This window comes from Clarias gariepinus, chromosome 1 (genome assembly GCF_024256425.1).
Source record: "Clarias gariepinus isolate MV-2021 ecotype Netherlands chromosome 1, CGAR_prim_01v2, whole genome shotgun sequence".
Classification (NCBI taxonomy): Eukaryota; Metazoa; Chordata; class Actinopteri; order Siluriformes; family Clariidae; genus Clarias; species Clarias gariepinus.
Genome location: NC_071100.1, coordinates 50,496,446 through 50,510,929, shown reverse-complemented (window position 1 = coordinate 50,510,929; position 14,484 = coordinate 50,496,446). Strand labels below are relative to the sequence as shown.

At 42.7% G+C, this 14,484-nt stretch overlaps 2 protein-coding genes across 3 annotated transcripts; one reads left to right on the top strand and one right to left on the bottom strand.

Moving 5' to 3' along the window:
- The first annotated feature begins 935 nt into the window (after window positions 1-935).
- fam78ba (family with sequence similarity 78 member Ba) lies at window positions 936-4,739 on the top strand. Of its 2 annotated transcripts, XR_008355599.1 has the most exons (3): window positions 936-2,255; window positions 2,815-3,858; window positions 4,442-4,739. XR_008355599.1 is itself a non-coding variant. In XM_053476105.1 (2 exons), the coding sequence occupies exons 1-2, from the start codon at window positions 1,921-1,923 to the stop codon at window positions 3,335-3,337; spliced, it is 858 nt and encodes a 285-aa protein (XP_053332080.1). In that variant the 5' UTR covers window positions 936-1,920; the 3' UTR covers window positions 3,338-4,739. The 2 variants fall into 2 exon arrangements, 1 of the variants encoding a protein (XP_053332080.1); XM_053476105.1 differs by having other exon boundaries at window positions 2,815-4,739.
- Window positions 4,740-4,805: 66 nt separating this feature from the next.
- slc35a3b (solute carrier family 35 member A3b) lies at window positions 4,806-13,416 on the bottom strand. The gene is made up of 9 exons (XM_053475996.1): window positions 13,230-13,416; window positions 11,241-11,325; window positions 10,463-10,721; window positions 9,085-9,239; window positions 8,853-8,975; window positions 8,081-8,255; window positions 7,883-8,001; window positions 7,635-7,768; window positions 4,806-5,201 (listed from the first exon to the last, which is right to left on the bottom strand). Exons 2-9 carry the CDS (start codon window positions 11,259-11,261, stop codon window positions 5,111-5,113), a joined length of 1,077 nt encoding a protein of 358 aa, XP_053331971.1. The 5' UTR covers window positions 11,262-11,325; window positions 13,230-13,416; the 3' UTR covers window positions 4,806-5,110.
- Window positions 13,417-14,484: the final 1,068 nt, after the last annotated feature.

Sequence of the window (14,484 nt, the reverse complement as noted above, 5' to 3'; positions counted from 1 at the left end):
GCTGCGCGTGACCTGAATAACCATCAGCACTAGCCGCGATTGAACAGCGACCGGGCTGCGATTAGGGACTAAAAGAAAACAAAACAAACAAAATCTCCGGATATTATCAACTCATCCATGGATTAATTCTCAATCTGAAAACAAAGATTTAAAAAAACAATGCGGATTGTTTGCGTTTCCGGTGCTGTCCTCCTCAGTGTTGTCTCATCAGCACGGTGATGATGATGATGATGATGATGATGCAGCCTCCTTCTCCTCCTCCTCCTCCTCCTCCCTCTTCTTCTTCCTCTTCTTCTTCAGTACCGCGGCGCTGACATGACGCCGGGGACACGCACGTGGGAACCGGAAACCGAGCGCATCCGAACCCGGACAAACGCCAAGGGCAGTGCGGTGTTGTGGGGGGGAGGAGGGAGGAGGGAGGTGGTGTTGGGGGGAGGAAGGTGTGGGGTGGGGGGTCAGGAGGACGGTGTGTGTGTGGGGGGGGGGGAGGAGGTCAGAGTGGTGCTGCCTTTCACCCCGTTTTCACTTCTTTATTCTTTTCATTAGTAACGGGTTTTTTTTCCCGCCAGAATCACTTTCGCGCGACACCAGTGCTGGTTGCTTGGTAACCCGCAGTAGCGCTGACGATCCGTATCTGAGTGAATGACTGAGTAGACCGTACAGCTTCAACTCCCTCTCTTTACTCAATCATTATTGTGATTATTATCATCACTGTTTTACATTTTCGACGTCTTATTCCTGTAATAAATATCTGTCACTATATCAGTCCCTTTTTTGCTGTTGTTGTTGTAAAATAGCGTTTCCGCTAACTAGGCTAACTTTCTTTCCGAATGCTTACGTCGTGGGGTCGCCACCGTCTGATCCGCACGCGACTTGGCACAGGCTAACTACTCACCTCAATGTCCGTTACCTTTTTAAAAAAACCTTATTTCACGACCTGCATTTTTTTTCCCTCAAAAATGACTTAAATGCGGTTGCCTGGTAACTGGCAGTAGCGCTGACGATCCTATCGCTCTGAGTGAATGAATAAAGGTTACAGCTTAAATTTCCTCTTTTTACTTTATTCTTCTTATTATTATTTGTTTTACATTTTTGACATGCTGTATCTGTAATATCCGACACTGTATCAGTTCTTTTTTTTTTGTTATGGTAAAATATTGATAAAGCTCTACACGAACGTTTCTAGCAGTAGCACAGGTGCTTGGGCCCGATCATCGCTGCTTGCAACTGTATATATATATTCTATCTTAAAATAGCGATAATTCTCTCTACTTGCTAACTAGGATAACTTTCATTCGCGTGCCCCCGTTGAGGGTTGGCCACAGCGGACCAGTCGATCCGCACCAGACTCAGCACAGGTTTTACACTAACTAGTTAGCTAACTAGGCTAATTACCCACCTCAATGTCCATTACTTTATTCTCCTTTATATCATAAAAAATAAATATAAAGCTTGTGTTTTTTTTGTATAAACTAATTAACTAAGTTAACTATTACCAATTAAATTATTAAATCGCTAATTAACAAAACGTTAGTATTTATGTATGTATTTATTTATTTATTTAGCAATTTATCTTTATTAAGGTATTCAGGGAAAATTAGCTGCCTTAGCTACTAGCTCAACTTATCTTAGCTACAGCTGCAGCTACAGCAGGATAATGAACTATTACTAATTAACATTATCTAAATATAAATAAGAAATGGCTGATCTTAAATGAAGAAACCTGTTGTTAATCAACGTGTCTGATTCCAACCACACTGCTTTAAAAAATTACCTCAGAAATAGGAGCATTAGCAGCGAAGCGAATTTTGTAGCCTGACAACAGCTCACTGTGTGTGTATGTAATTCTACGCTACAATACATCATTAGCAATACGTCCCCCAAAACGTTTTTTTCCAAGCGGGAAGGTGCGAGGACTTGATGAGCGTACGATTACGAACTGTCTTGTTGCTGCCGTTGCTCCTCACAGTCGCGCTCTTTGTAGCCGGGACAATGGGTTGTCTCCAGAGTGTGACATGTAAGCCGCGCGTGCGGCGCGAGAACGTTGTGGTGTACGAGGTGTCTGCGTCGATCGACCGGAGCCCCACGGTGGTGGAGGAGAACTCACCCATTGTGCTGCGCTATCGGACGCCCTACTTTCGCGCCTCCGCTGGGGTCGTCATGCCACCCGTGCCCAGGAACGAGACGTGGACGGTGGGCTGGATTCAGGCATGTACGCAAATGGAGTTCTACAACACGTACGGGGACGCCGGGGTGTAAGTATCCGTAGTGACCCCAAACAGAGCATCACTTTTCAATAATAATAATAATAATAATAATAATATATCACATTTCAAATGAATTTAACGAAAAGATTTATACTTTTAAATAAGGTTTAAATAATCCTGTAGTTAAGCATTTGCTCAGCAGGGGGCAGTGCAATACTCCAGAATGCTTGTCCTGGAAAGCTTCTCATTCTGCACACTTGTGTATTATCCTAGTTGATGTCTAAGTGTCTGATGTGTACGCTATTTCATCATGTCTCCTGTCCCGGTGCATAATGGATAATCATTGAAAAAGAGGACAAGCATTCTTTCTTATTACATCTTCAATGAGACACTTCTGTCTTCATTTCACCTGCCCCGGTTTCGACCCTCCATCGTGGTGATTTTAATAAACTTATTTTAGAATTAATTCAATATAAATATAAATAGATTTTAAATAAGTTTTATTATAATGATAATAATAAAGGCCTGAATGAACAATCACACTCTCATTCCTCCATCCACTCGCCTTGTCTGACCTCTGACCCCTGAACGTTTCCTCCCGCTGCAGGTCGAGCTGGGAGCTGCCTGAGCTGCGTGAGGGCAGAGTGAAGGCCATCAGCGACTCAGACGGCGTCAGCTACCCATGGTACGGCAACACTACAGAAACGGTGACCATCACGGGTCCGACGTCCAAGCCATCACGACTCACCATCAGCATGAACGACAACTTCTACCCGAGCGTGACGTGGGCGGTGCCAGTAGGCGAGAGCAGTGCCCCGGCGCTCACCCGCGTCACACGTGACCAGAGCTTCATCACGTGGTTAGTAGCGCTGAACAATGTGACTCGTGAGAAGATCCTGCTGCAGACCATACGGTGGCGGATGCGGGTCGACATCGCTATCAATCCCATGATGCCGCTGGGTTCACGAGCCACTCTGGTCAGCCGGACGCAACAGGAACAGCCGCTTATCCTGTCCAACAACGAGCCTATTCCGCCAAACGCACTGGCGCGACCCAACGCCAACGACGCGCAGGTGTTAATGTGGAGGCCACGGAGGGGGCCGCCGCTAGTCGTCATCCCCTCCAAATAGGGCAGCTAGTCACATCTGGAGCGCAGTGCGATGTGGAAAAATCACCTCTGTTAGTGTCCCGTGCAGGGGAAATCGGGTCGGTGGACGGCTTTACAAACCCGTGTCTGCACGCAAGCAATGCATCATGGGAAACGAAATCACGGGTTAGCTCAGTGACGCTCTGGCGGCAAATCCGGTGACTAGAGTGCCTCTGTGCAGGACGATTAGCGCCCAGGTCACGATCGGCGATTGATACGGATGCGGCCTGCGTCGTGTCTGAGCGGAGTCATGTGACCCGACACAGGCGACATGACTCTGAACGAGGAGCTTCATTTAGTGTGATGAGCTTCAGATTTTTACACTGCTTAACGGGACGCTAGCAGAGACGCTTAGCTAGCAGACACCATACACGAGGTGTAGCATGATTAGCGATGTCTCACACACACAGACACACACACAGACAAAAACAGAAAGCCAGTAGGAGTGCGATTTATGCTCCTGCCTGATCTGGAACGAGTTTCTCCTCACTCCTCCTCACTCAGGTGCTGCACAGTGGGCAGTTTCCATATAAGCACACACACTCCATCTGTCCTCCGTCCCCTCCTGCACCACCCCCCCTCCCTCCCCGTCTGTCCTCCGTCCTGTCCCATCCTCTTCTCTCACAGCGATAATTTTCAATCTATTCAAACCAAGCCAATATCTGCTACTCACCTCTTAAACACACACACACACACACACACACAAATGAAGCGAATGGGGAAGTAAATGGTTCTTCTCGACGAAATGAAGTTGCCTTCAGATGTTAGTCTGCATGTGTTTAGATTCTCCATCAGTCTGTGTTTCTATCTCTCTAATTATTCTCTCAGTTTAGTTCCTCACCCTTTAACTGTTTTAAGCCTACAAAGTAATCATGTGACCAAGGTGATCACGTGACTAGAGGTCTTTCTCTTTCACACACACACACACACAGAGCTTTGTAATTAAAACCAGGACGTTTTTTTCACCAGCAGCATATTTTAACGTCACAACTGATGATGTTTTTCTTAGAGGAAAATGAAACTAGTTTCAAAAAATGTAAAAAAAACAATAATAATAATAATAATAATAATAATTATGCTCCTGCAGAAAAGGAATGAAGGACGCTTGTTAAAGGTCGACACCCAACGGCTCTGCAGCTGATTTCACTTTGACTGTTGCTTCTTCGTATCCATCTGAAGTCTATGCAATGGCTACACACATGCTAGCTAACCGTGGAGAGGAAGAAGAAGACGACGACAGAGACGGAGACGCGTCTCTGAGCGTGGAGGAACGTTCTGGAAGCGACGGCAGATAGTCTGGTTTTCTTGCATGCCAAATTTGGAAACAAAACCGTGCTGTGTTTCTGTCGTTTCTGTCGAAGGGCTCTGAGCTCTTCGGGGTTCAGGCTTCGAATAAAACACTACTGAGCATCTTTAAAGCAACAACGTCTTGCTTTTATTTCACACAAAGAAATTGACCATTGTTAAGTGCAGGCACAAACACACACACACACACACACACACATTCACAGACCGTTTCTCAGGAAACCACTGACAATCCAGTTTATGTAAACCTTAAAGTGAGGGAGACGTTTGTGACAATCATACGATAGTACAACACGTCGTGTCTTTAATACTTTGCAGCCTCGTCTCAACGGCGTCCTCGAGACGACTGAACAACTGCTCTTTGTCCGCGTGTAGCGTCTCATCCCTGATCTCTCGCTTCGACCGGACGGCGATACCGAGTCGCGTGTCCTACAGTCGCACGTCCGTCCTCCTAGGGTTTGCTGGCGTTCGCGGCGGGTTTCCAGTCGTAGCCGTAGAGAAACGTTGCCGAGATGACCAGTACAGTTCCCACGAAGAACAACCTGCAGGACAGAGAGGACAAACAAAACACAAACAGTGAATACGACAAAGTGTCATAAATTAAATTTCCAGTTGATTTGTTTATAAAATGGCCGGCGCACAGGATTTGGTGCCCGTAATGTACGTTGTATGTTTCTCGAGACCACCTCTTTAGGTAAACACGCCCTTAACCACCAGATTACGTCACCTCTTCCAACCACATGATCCACAATCGCAGGAAGTGGAAAAAAAAACCTGATGTATAGTGTGAGAGTAATTTAGGCTTACCATATTACAGGTAAAAAAAAACACTATCTATCACTATCTGGGGATGAAGGCATGCAATTTAGTTATATTGATTAATTACAGACATCATAAAGTTCATGGACACACCGATTGTATATGTATATATAGGCGTCACGGTGGTGTAGTGGTTAGCGCTGTCGCCTCGCCTCGGCTCCGTGTGCATGGAGTCTGCATCTTCTCCCCACGCTTGGTGTGTTTTCTCCCACAATACAATGATGTCCAGGTCGTTCCCAAAATTGCCCATAGTGTGTTAAACGAGCGTGTGTGTATGTGCGTGCCCTACGATGGATTGGCAACTTGTCCACGGTGTACCCCGCCTCGTGCCCTACGTCTCCTGGGATAGGCTCCGCCCACCCACCCCCTGCAACCCTGTGTACAGGTTTAAGACCTGTATAGACAATCAGACAATATATGTGTCCTGTCTATATAACTTGCGTCCATAAAGTCCCTCCGCAGTGGCCGCGTAGAGTAAGTTATGGGAAAATGTTTATTTAATGAAACTCATTATTATTCTCATGTTCACTCATGTATTTGTTTATTAAATCTCGCACAGTATAAAGATGTGGTTGTTCTTGCCAAAAGATTGTATACACACTTAAGGAAAAGAAAGACTTGTATGAATATTTAAAAACAAAATGTATTGCTATATAATAATCTATTGATATATATGATGATATTGATGGTAACATGAGTATATTAGTAATATGATGTTAATACAATATACATCATACTGTTTTTCTTATTCCTGAGGTGTGTATACATTTTTTTGGTTAACTCTGTATATAGTAAATTTAAGTCAATTAAATTATATTTGTGTATCATTATTGGTCAAAGCAGCTTTACAGAAAAAAAAATTATGGAGATGTGAGTGTGTGTGTGAATCAGAATGATCAGATCGTCCCTGATGAACGAGCCGAGGGCGACGGTGCTGAGGGAAAAACTCCCTGAGATGGTACAGTAAGAGGAAGAAACCTTGAGAGGAACCAGACTCACCAGGGAACCCATCCTCATCTGGGTGATAACAGATAGCAGGGATTGATCTGCAGATATAAACTGTATATCTTCTCAAGACCTACTGTATCTGTTTCATCAATACTTGGACTAATCCCCTGTAAAAAAAAAAAACTTCTTCCCAATTGTGTTTGATTGATGGCACTTAGTAAAACACCTACTAACTCAGTGTAAGTCGCTATTCAGTGACGAAAACTTCGAAGCACTTTTTGTAAGACCATCTGGATAAGAGCGTCTGCCAAATGCCTCAATGTAAATGTAAATGTTCAAGGTCAGTACTGCGTTTGCCCAGGGCTTTTTTTATTTATTTTCATAACAAGTTCAGCTTCATTAGGTTGGGAAGGTTATATCTACTTTTATGATAAATAAATAAATAATATTTTTTGGTAAACAGAAATATTGTAAAGTGCAATTTAAGGTTTAAATGACATTCTTAAATTTCAGCGAGATAATTAGAATAATCTGTTATTTTTGCTCTACAACGACCAGGATTTAGCGTGAAAGTCCTTTATTCCCAGAACTGGCCGGATCCGACCACCTCTGTACTGGGGTGTCGCCTGCTCAATCAGTCCACGCCTGCTGGGTCGCCTCTGGATAATCACGTACAGAGATAAATCACCCACAGACGTTTTCAATTCCAGAGGTGAAATTTGTTCCATACGAGGGAGAGAGAGAGAGAGAGAGAGAGAGAAGACTGCACTATCCCTGCTTATCCCAAGAGGGCGCAGTTTATCCACTGCAGTATGAGCACGTCTAACACTCACCCTGTCCGTTCTCTTTTTCTGTCCTCACACAGAGGATTTCTTTCTTTCTTATTATCTTTCCTATATTGCAAAATCTACTCTTTCTGCGCTTAGGGAGCGACAGAACTCCGACTCGACCAGCCGGTCAGTTTACTTGGACATCTCTTCCTGAAATACACCAGAAGGTGATCGGTTTTTATAACCAGAGCTTTTCCCAGTGTCCTCCAGACCTAACGATGCCACGGCGTCTAACTGAGACACACTTCAGACGAGCGATAGAAATATTCACGGGTGGATTTCATCCTGAAGTCTGAAGGCCAGCTTTTTTTTGCCCCCGAGCTCCTGGCTCGGCTCTGAACACAACATCCCTAAATGAGGAGGACGTGAACAGGATACCTGGTGGGATTGAAGTCGTGGAGCAAGAAGTAGGAGATGAGGGTGGATAACAGGATGGAGGCGGACATGGCGAAGCTCTTCAGGATGTTATCCGCGTACTTGATGACCGCGGCCACAATCAAGCCACCCATAGCCTGGAGTCCAGAACAAAGTCGGGTTAAACCAATCATTACATCAGGAACAGAAATGGTGATATATATATTTTAAAAAGACAGACAGAGAGAGAAAAAAGTGTATAAATGATTCACCTGTAGAATCACCACCACCCAGGTCACACTGTTATATCCTTGTAAAATCCCGTTCTCCCGGACCTTATCCCCATCCTGCGCAAACACTCCGATCAACCCGAAGATTAGACCAAACAAACCTGCAGGGAGGGGACGGAACGCAGACTAAATATACATCCAGTCGCAAAACAAACAGGCGGTGTAGACGTTCTCACTGACCCAGCTGAATGTTGCGGATCCAGACGCTCTGCTTCGTCTCTTTCAGGATCTTCTCGAAGTACACGCCGGCGAAGCCGCTGGAGAAACAGGCGGTCAGCACGGCCAGCACGCCGATTAACTGCGAGCCCGCGGCCACCTCCTGCACCTCGGAGCTGGACACAGACTGCGCCGGCCACTGAGGGAGACACGAAGACACAGGGTCATGCGCTCATCACCTGTCGCTTTGTGCTTGTCTGTGTGCACAGAGTTTTTTATTTGTTTGCACCGCCGGGTGTGTTTACACGACAGTCCCGAGCCCTGTCTGTCTTCTCTTTACAGCTTTAACAAGTTGGAGAAGTTGCACTGAGACCTTTCAGCCAATCAGCTTACAGCACAGGTGTGACGATGTGTACAGATAAAGTGTCATCACCAGAGTCAAGGGAATCTTCATCTTTGCTTTTCCCGTATCAGCACAAAAGCTGCTCTGAGCAGCAAAATTATCGATCCAGCAGGCTGTCAAGGTTATAACTCATGGCCACGCCCTTTTACATAAGGGGTACCATGTCACAATGTAACTTAACACATGTGGCATAAATTTTTTTTTTTTAAAAACAGTTTAGAATTTAAAATACAATTAGCCGTCTCAGAAATAACCCAGTCCGGTCATTTATGTTTGGACGCGCTTCCCAGTCAGACTACCCAGTTTAAATAATTCTGATACTTAAAGCAAAACTCACAAGCACTTTAAAATCACAATGAAAATAAACAAAGGTGATCATCCAGTCGTTCTCACCTGCACGAAAGCGATGCCTATCATCAGAATGAGTAAGGAGAGCCACTGCGCCACACCGAGCCTCTTCCCGAGCATCGACACGGAGAACAGGGCGGTGGTCAGGATCTTCAGCTGATACGTAACCTGAAAAACAAACCCACACCCTCCTGTTTATCAGCCCGTACGTTTAACCCTTTCCGCAAACGCACATGTTTGTTCGTCAGAGCGGGTGACGTGAGGCGGTCTGGGTCACCTGGTACGTAGCGGCATCCAGGTGGGACAAGGCCAGGTAGAGCAGGTTGTTCTGCAGCGTGTAGATGCCCGACGGGATCGCAAGCTTCATCGTGTCTAACGGTTTGTGGACGATCTCCTCCTTCAGGACCTGATTCAGGCCTCGAATGCTGAACCCTGAGGAACGCAAAACAGGAAAGGCTAGAGAACCGCTGGCACGAAAGCGCGATAGAACACTGCACTTCCAGAAGAGAATGTAAAACCATGAACGCCGGGAGATAAAATCAGCGTAATGATTGATTGATTGATTGATTGATTAACTGGTTCTCAGCTTTTTTAAATTAAAAAATACATTCTGAAAATGCTACATGGAATATTTCATATTTTAAAATAATAGTTTATGTTAGAAATGTTATGTTAGAAATGAAACATGCTTTTTTTAAAAGCTAGTTTCATCAGTTAGATGTTATTTTAATTAGGAGTGAGTGATATACGACAAGAAGACAAGAAACACTTAAACCAAAACTTTTAAAAAAGTTATAAATATATATATATTTTCCTGATACTCTTATTTTTTACTTCTACTAAAAAAAAATAATCTGTTGAAGCTTTTAACTTTTTGAACTTCTTAAAGATCACTTTTAAATAAAAAAAATAATTCCACTTTCTTCACTTTCTTTCTTTTTGCTTTTGAAGTTAAACTCAAAGCAAAACTCTAGTGATGCATTTAAAACTAAACTTTTAACGGAAGTTACTTTTACTTTTAATTTATAAAAGTCCTTAATGTATCTTTTAAAAAATTGGGTTTAAGAATTTTGGTTAAAAATGTTCAATTTACTATTAAATTAATTGCTTTCCTGATTATGTAACTATTTTTACTTTTAAAAAAGTATGAAAGAATATTGTAATATAAAATAATTTCATGCCTTTACGTTGCAATTTTAAAACTTAACAGTTTGCAGTGTATAAAATGTTATTTAAGGAAGAAAGATTAAAAATTATTTAAAAAAATACCTGGAGACCTGCTAAATTACTTACAAGAAAAAATAAATAAGGATCTTTAAAAAATTACAAATAAAAGAAACCTTTAATGTAAAAAATCAGACAAGTTTAGATTGCAAATATAATATTATTTTCAAATATTATAAAAATATATCGAGATACTGGTTATATTTTTAAAATAAAATAATTAATGAAAGACGCCTGTGATATCTCCGAGACATGTCCTGTATTATAATTTCACAGTATAAAATCATTGTCTCGCCCTGATTTAATGTCTCGTTTTTGAGTTAGTGGAGTTCGTATCCCAGTGAATCTCATGACTCTGATAAAAGCACCCCGTGAGCTCCACCGCTGGAGTAGAGCTCTGGTTCTGGAGGACCAGACGAGGGGAGACTCACTGGCGTTGCCGAAGACGAGCAGGGTGCAGGTGAGGATCTTGAGGATCTCGGAGAACACCACGGCGGAGGAGGCGAGGTATCGCGGCTCGTCGGAGAGCAGAGTGCGCGAGTAGCGCATGGTGAGGACCAGCGAGGTGGTCTGGAGAACCAACACCCCGAGAGACACGTACTTCAGCCAGTTAGACCCGGCGCTCCGGGCGCGGCTCTGAGTCTCATCATGGCTGAACGAAGCGGGCTTAGTGGAGAGAACCAGTATGGGCTGAGGACACACACACACACACAGAGTGATCTCTACACAAAATCTGAATGTTATTCTCAAATATTTCCCGATCTTGGCCAGTAGGTTTATTTTCTCTACCAGCAGTTCTGATGTTTTATCGATTCTATAGCGGGGACGTGAGCAGATCGCGCGCCGGATAAACATGTTAAAGAAACGTGTATGGAAGGAGTCTCCAGTGTTAGTGCTTCGTAACAGTCAGAGGTAAAGCTGTCGTTGAAGCTCACTGATGTTTGATAGCTACAGGCTCTGCATTTACTCTGCATGCACACACACACACTCACACACACACACGCTAGATCTACAAGAGACTATATAAAAACTCTCTAACTTTATAAACCCAGAGAAACACCAGACTGAGGCAGGGTGCAGATCTTAGCGCGGAGGCTAGAACCTGATCCCTTGGGCCTGACCTGCTGTTTAATCCTTACTTCTACTTAGAGGTGTGTTTATTTATTCTTTTCTCGTTTCATCCCATTGAGAGAGCGCTGAAAGTCCTACCTGCTCCGGTCCGTTCAGCATGGTCACGCTTGTGCTTCCCTGAGTTTCCAGTTTCCCTCGTTTCACTCGGCGCTCACACACAGCCCTAAACACAAAACACACATATTTAACTTTTTTTTTTTTTTTTTTTAAAGACAGCCTGAAATCTGATCAAACCTCACCAATTTTCAAACAAGTGCTAAACACCTGACACCTTTACGCTCCACTACACCCTAATCTGGGTTTTGGAACGTCGAGGGCGTGTTCATCTTTATTTATTATCAGTCTGTTTATCAAATGCAAAATAATATCAGATCTGAATCCAGCTGTCAGCATTATAGCAGAAACTTTTCAGACATTTGTTACGCAATACGTATAATTTGTTTTCACATTCGATTCAAAAAGAGTGTAAACAAAAGTAAAAGTGTTGGATTTTAGTTGTTAGGTCATCGTTCAAATCTTTGTTTCCTGGATAATAGAATAGAGAACAGACGCGATGTGGAGGTTCTGCAGATTAATAAACTTAGGAGTGAGAAATATCAGCTCGGGATAACTCACTACATTCACACGCAGTCATTCAGAGACGACGCAGACGCCATCATTTAACTACAACTTACACACGGGGTATTGATGGGGTAAAGGGGGAAGAGTGTGTGTGTGAGAGAGAGTGTGTGTGTAAGAGTGTGTGTGTGTGAAAGAGAGTGTGAGAGTGTGTGCTCTGCGCCTCATCCTGAGTGTCTCACCCCTGATCTCCCTCATGATAAGCCATACAGAAAGCGAGATGATGTAATGATGTGATACACAATGTATTACCTGAGAACTTTTCTAGTTCTTTGATCTGCTCAAAATTAAAAACATGAAAGAAAATTCAAATGACATTTGAATTCTTTAATTCCAAGATCAAGATGATGAATCGTTAACAAACAATATTTATTTATTTATTTATTTATTATAGACGATCCTGATCAAGTGAGGATAATCTACAGTTCAAATAATAAGCTTTACACGGAAAGTTTATTTTATTTAAAAGATAATTAAAACATCCTTTATTTTCATTAGGAGTGAGTAATACTGAATATACGAGAAGAATACAAGAGCATCGTGTAACACTTCAAGAAATACTTATAAAGAAACCTTAAAAAAAAAAATCTGTAGTTTGTGGAAACTTATTAAATATCAGTTTAAAATTTTTGTTTAAAATTTTAAAATTTAACATCAAATCAACTGCTTCCTTTAAATAAAACTATTTTTTAAAGTGTAAAATTATATTGCAATGTAATATTATATAACATAAACATGTGTAGAAATTTTACGCTCTCACTTTAGTTTTAAACCTACACGCTTTAAGATTGTAATTTTAAAAATAAAAAGTAGAAAAAATGAAAGTAGAAAAAAAAAAGTTTTACCTGAATGCTTGATTTATCACCAAAATTAGACGTTATTTACATTAAGATAAAAAAAATAAACAATCTTCTTTAAAAGACGTTGACTTTTACAGAAGCAAAATAAAAATATATAAAACAAAACAACTTACTTAACAAAACAGTCGAGCCTCACAGTCGAGTGTCATTATGAAATCTAAATTGGTGTAATTACAGTGTCACACATGATCTCAGAATAAATAAACCTGAATAACAGGACAGGCGGCCAATCACAGCTCATCACATCACTCCGGGAATGCTCGAGATTTCGTTTCGTATAATAAATAATTCTGTATCATTATCGGGTTTGTGGTATTAACTCACTAAATCCAAACCTGAAAGACGGGATGTCACACCTCATTAATATACAGTACTTAGACATCTCACCTACATGCTTTAACATCAGAGAAAGAAATCGCTTCCTCTCTCACCGTACATTCTCCTGCCGAAAAATAACTAATACGTTTTATTCATTTATTTATTTGAGAGAAATTTCTTAAACTTTTATTAGAAATATTTTAAGCTTCAGCGCATATCAGAGCCTCAGAATGAGAGAAAGAGAGAATGAATGATATCTAAAACCTCTTACCTTTATTATCATCATCTTCATCATCATCATCATCATCATCATTGCTGTTATACAAGAAGCATCATTGCTGAGACTCTGGAACGTCTCCCCCCCCCTCTGCGTCTCCCGTCCTCCAGACGAAAACCTCCAAAACCTCAGCTTCTGCGAGTTGTGTGTAAAAAGAGCCGAAGCAGAGCGACGAACTGCTCGAGCTGCGCCTTCAAGTGAGCCACCACTGGTAACTCCGCCCACCAACATACCGCCGAGCCTCACAGAGCACAGCGAGTGGCTATTCAGTCAGTCTCGATCGCCCTGCCTGTTTACATCCACGTGTGTGTGTGTGTGCGTGTGTCATAAAAGACAATTAGTGTTTATTTATATGACAGTACCTGTTACTCAAGGTTAAAATGTTTTATATTAACATTAGCATAAACACACTTCTATTCAAACAGAGTTACAGCCTGGACAGGATCCGCCCTCACCCTCAGGGCTGTGTGCTGCGAAAGTACAGGAGTCATTCACACACACACTCACACACACACACACACACAGCACTACCAGCACACTAGCCGCCTTATGCTGCTTTTTGGCTGGGAAGGGGAGTAACGCAGACAATCCCTCCCTCTGTGTGTGAGTGTGAGAGTGTGTGTGGTGGAGATTTAGGGTCTGAGGAAGTGTTTTCCATCCACACACACCGGCCCTGCCACATGGACACACCGAGACACACTCTTACACAGAGGAACCTATTGAAGTGAGAGACGGAACAGCAGCAGCAGGACACTTCTGTATAATCTTCAAACTTTACGTTGAGTTAAAAACCAGGAGCGTCCAGATCAATCCCTCCACAGTGTGTGTGTGTGTGTGTGTGTGTTCAAACATGAATCTTGTTCAAGTAAAGGCAGCTGAAGTGCTGGTATGTTTGTAGATAACCTGCCACGCCTGCTCAGCTGCACACGTTAAGGGTGAAGGCGTGGATCGAAAACAAAGACGCCAGAGTTGATTCCGAGAGAGCTGACGTGTCACACCAAGGCGCTGATACACACTCCCGTATCAACGGGCTGATGTTTGACCTCCAATCTCAGACAGAGTAAACATTTTTATGCAACTGCTCGTACAGTAAGAGTGTACAGTGCTGTGCAAAAGTATTGAGCCCCGCTCGGTTCTTAGACTTTCTTGCCTTTAGTTCTCCAGGCTTCCTGAGGGCTCTCATTATTTTTGCTCCAGTCCCTGTACCTGAGTGGCTTCAGAGGAAAGTTTTTTTTTTTTTTGTTTGTTA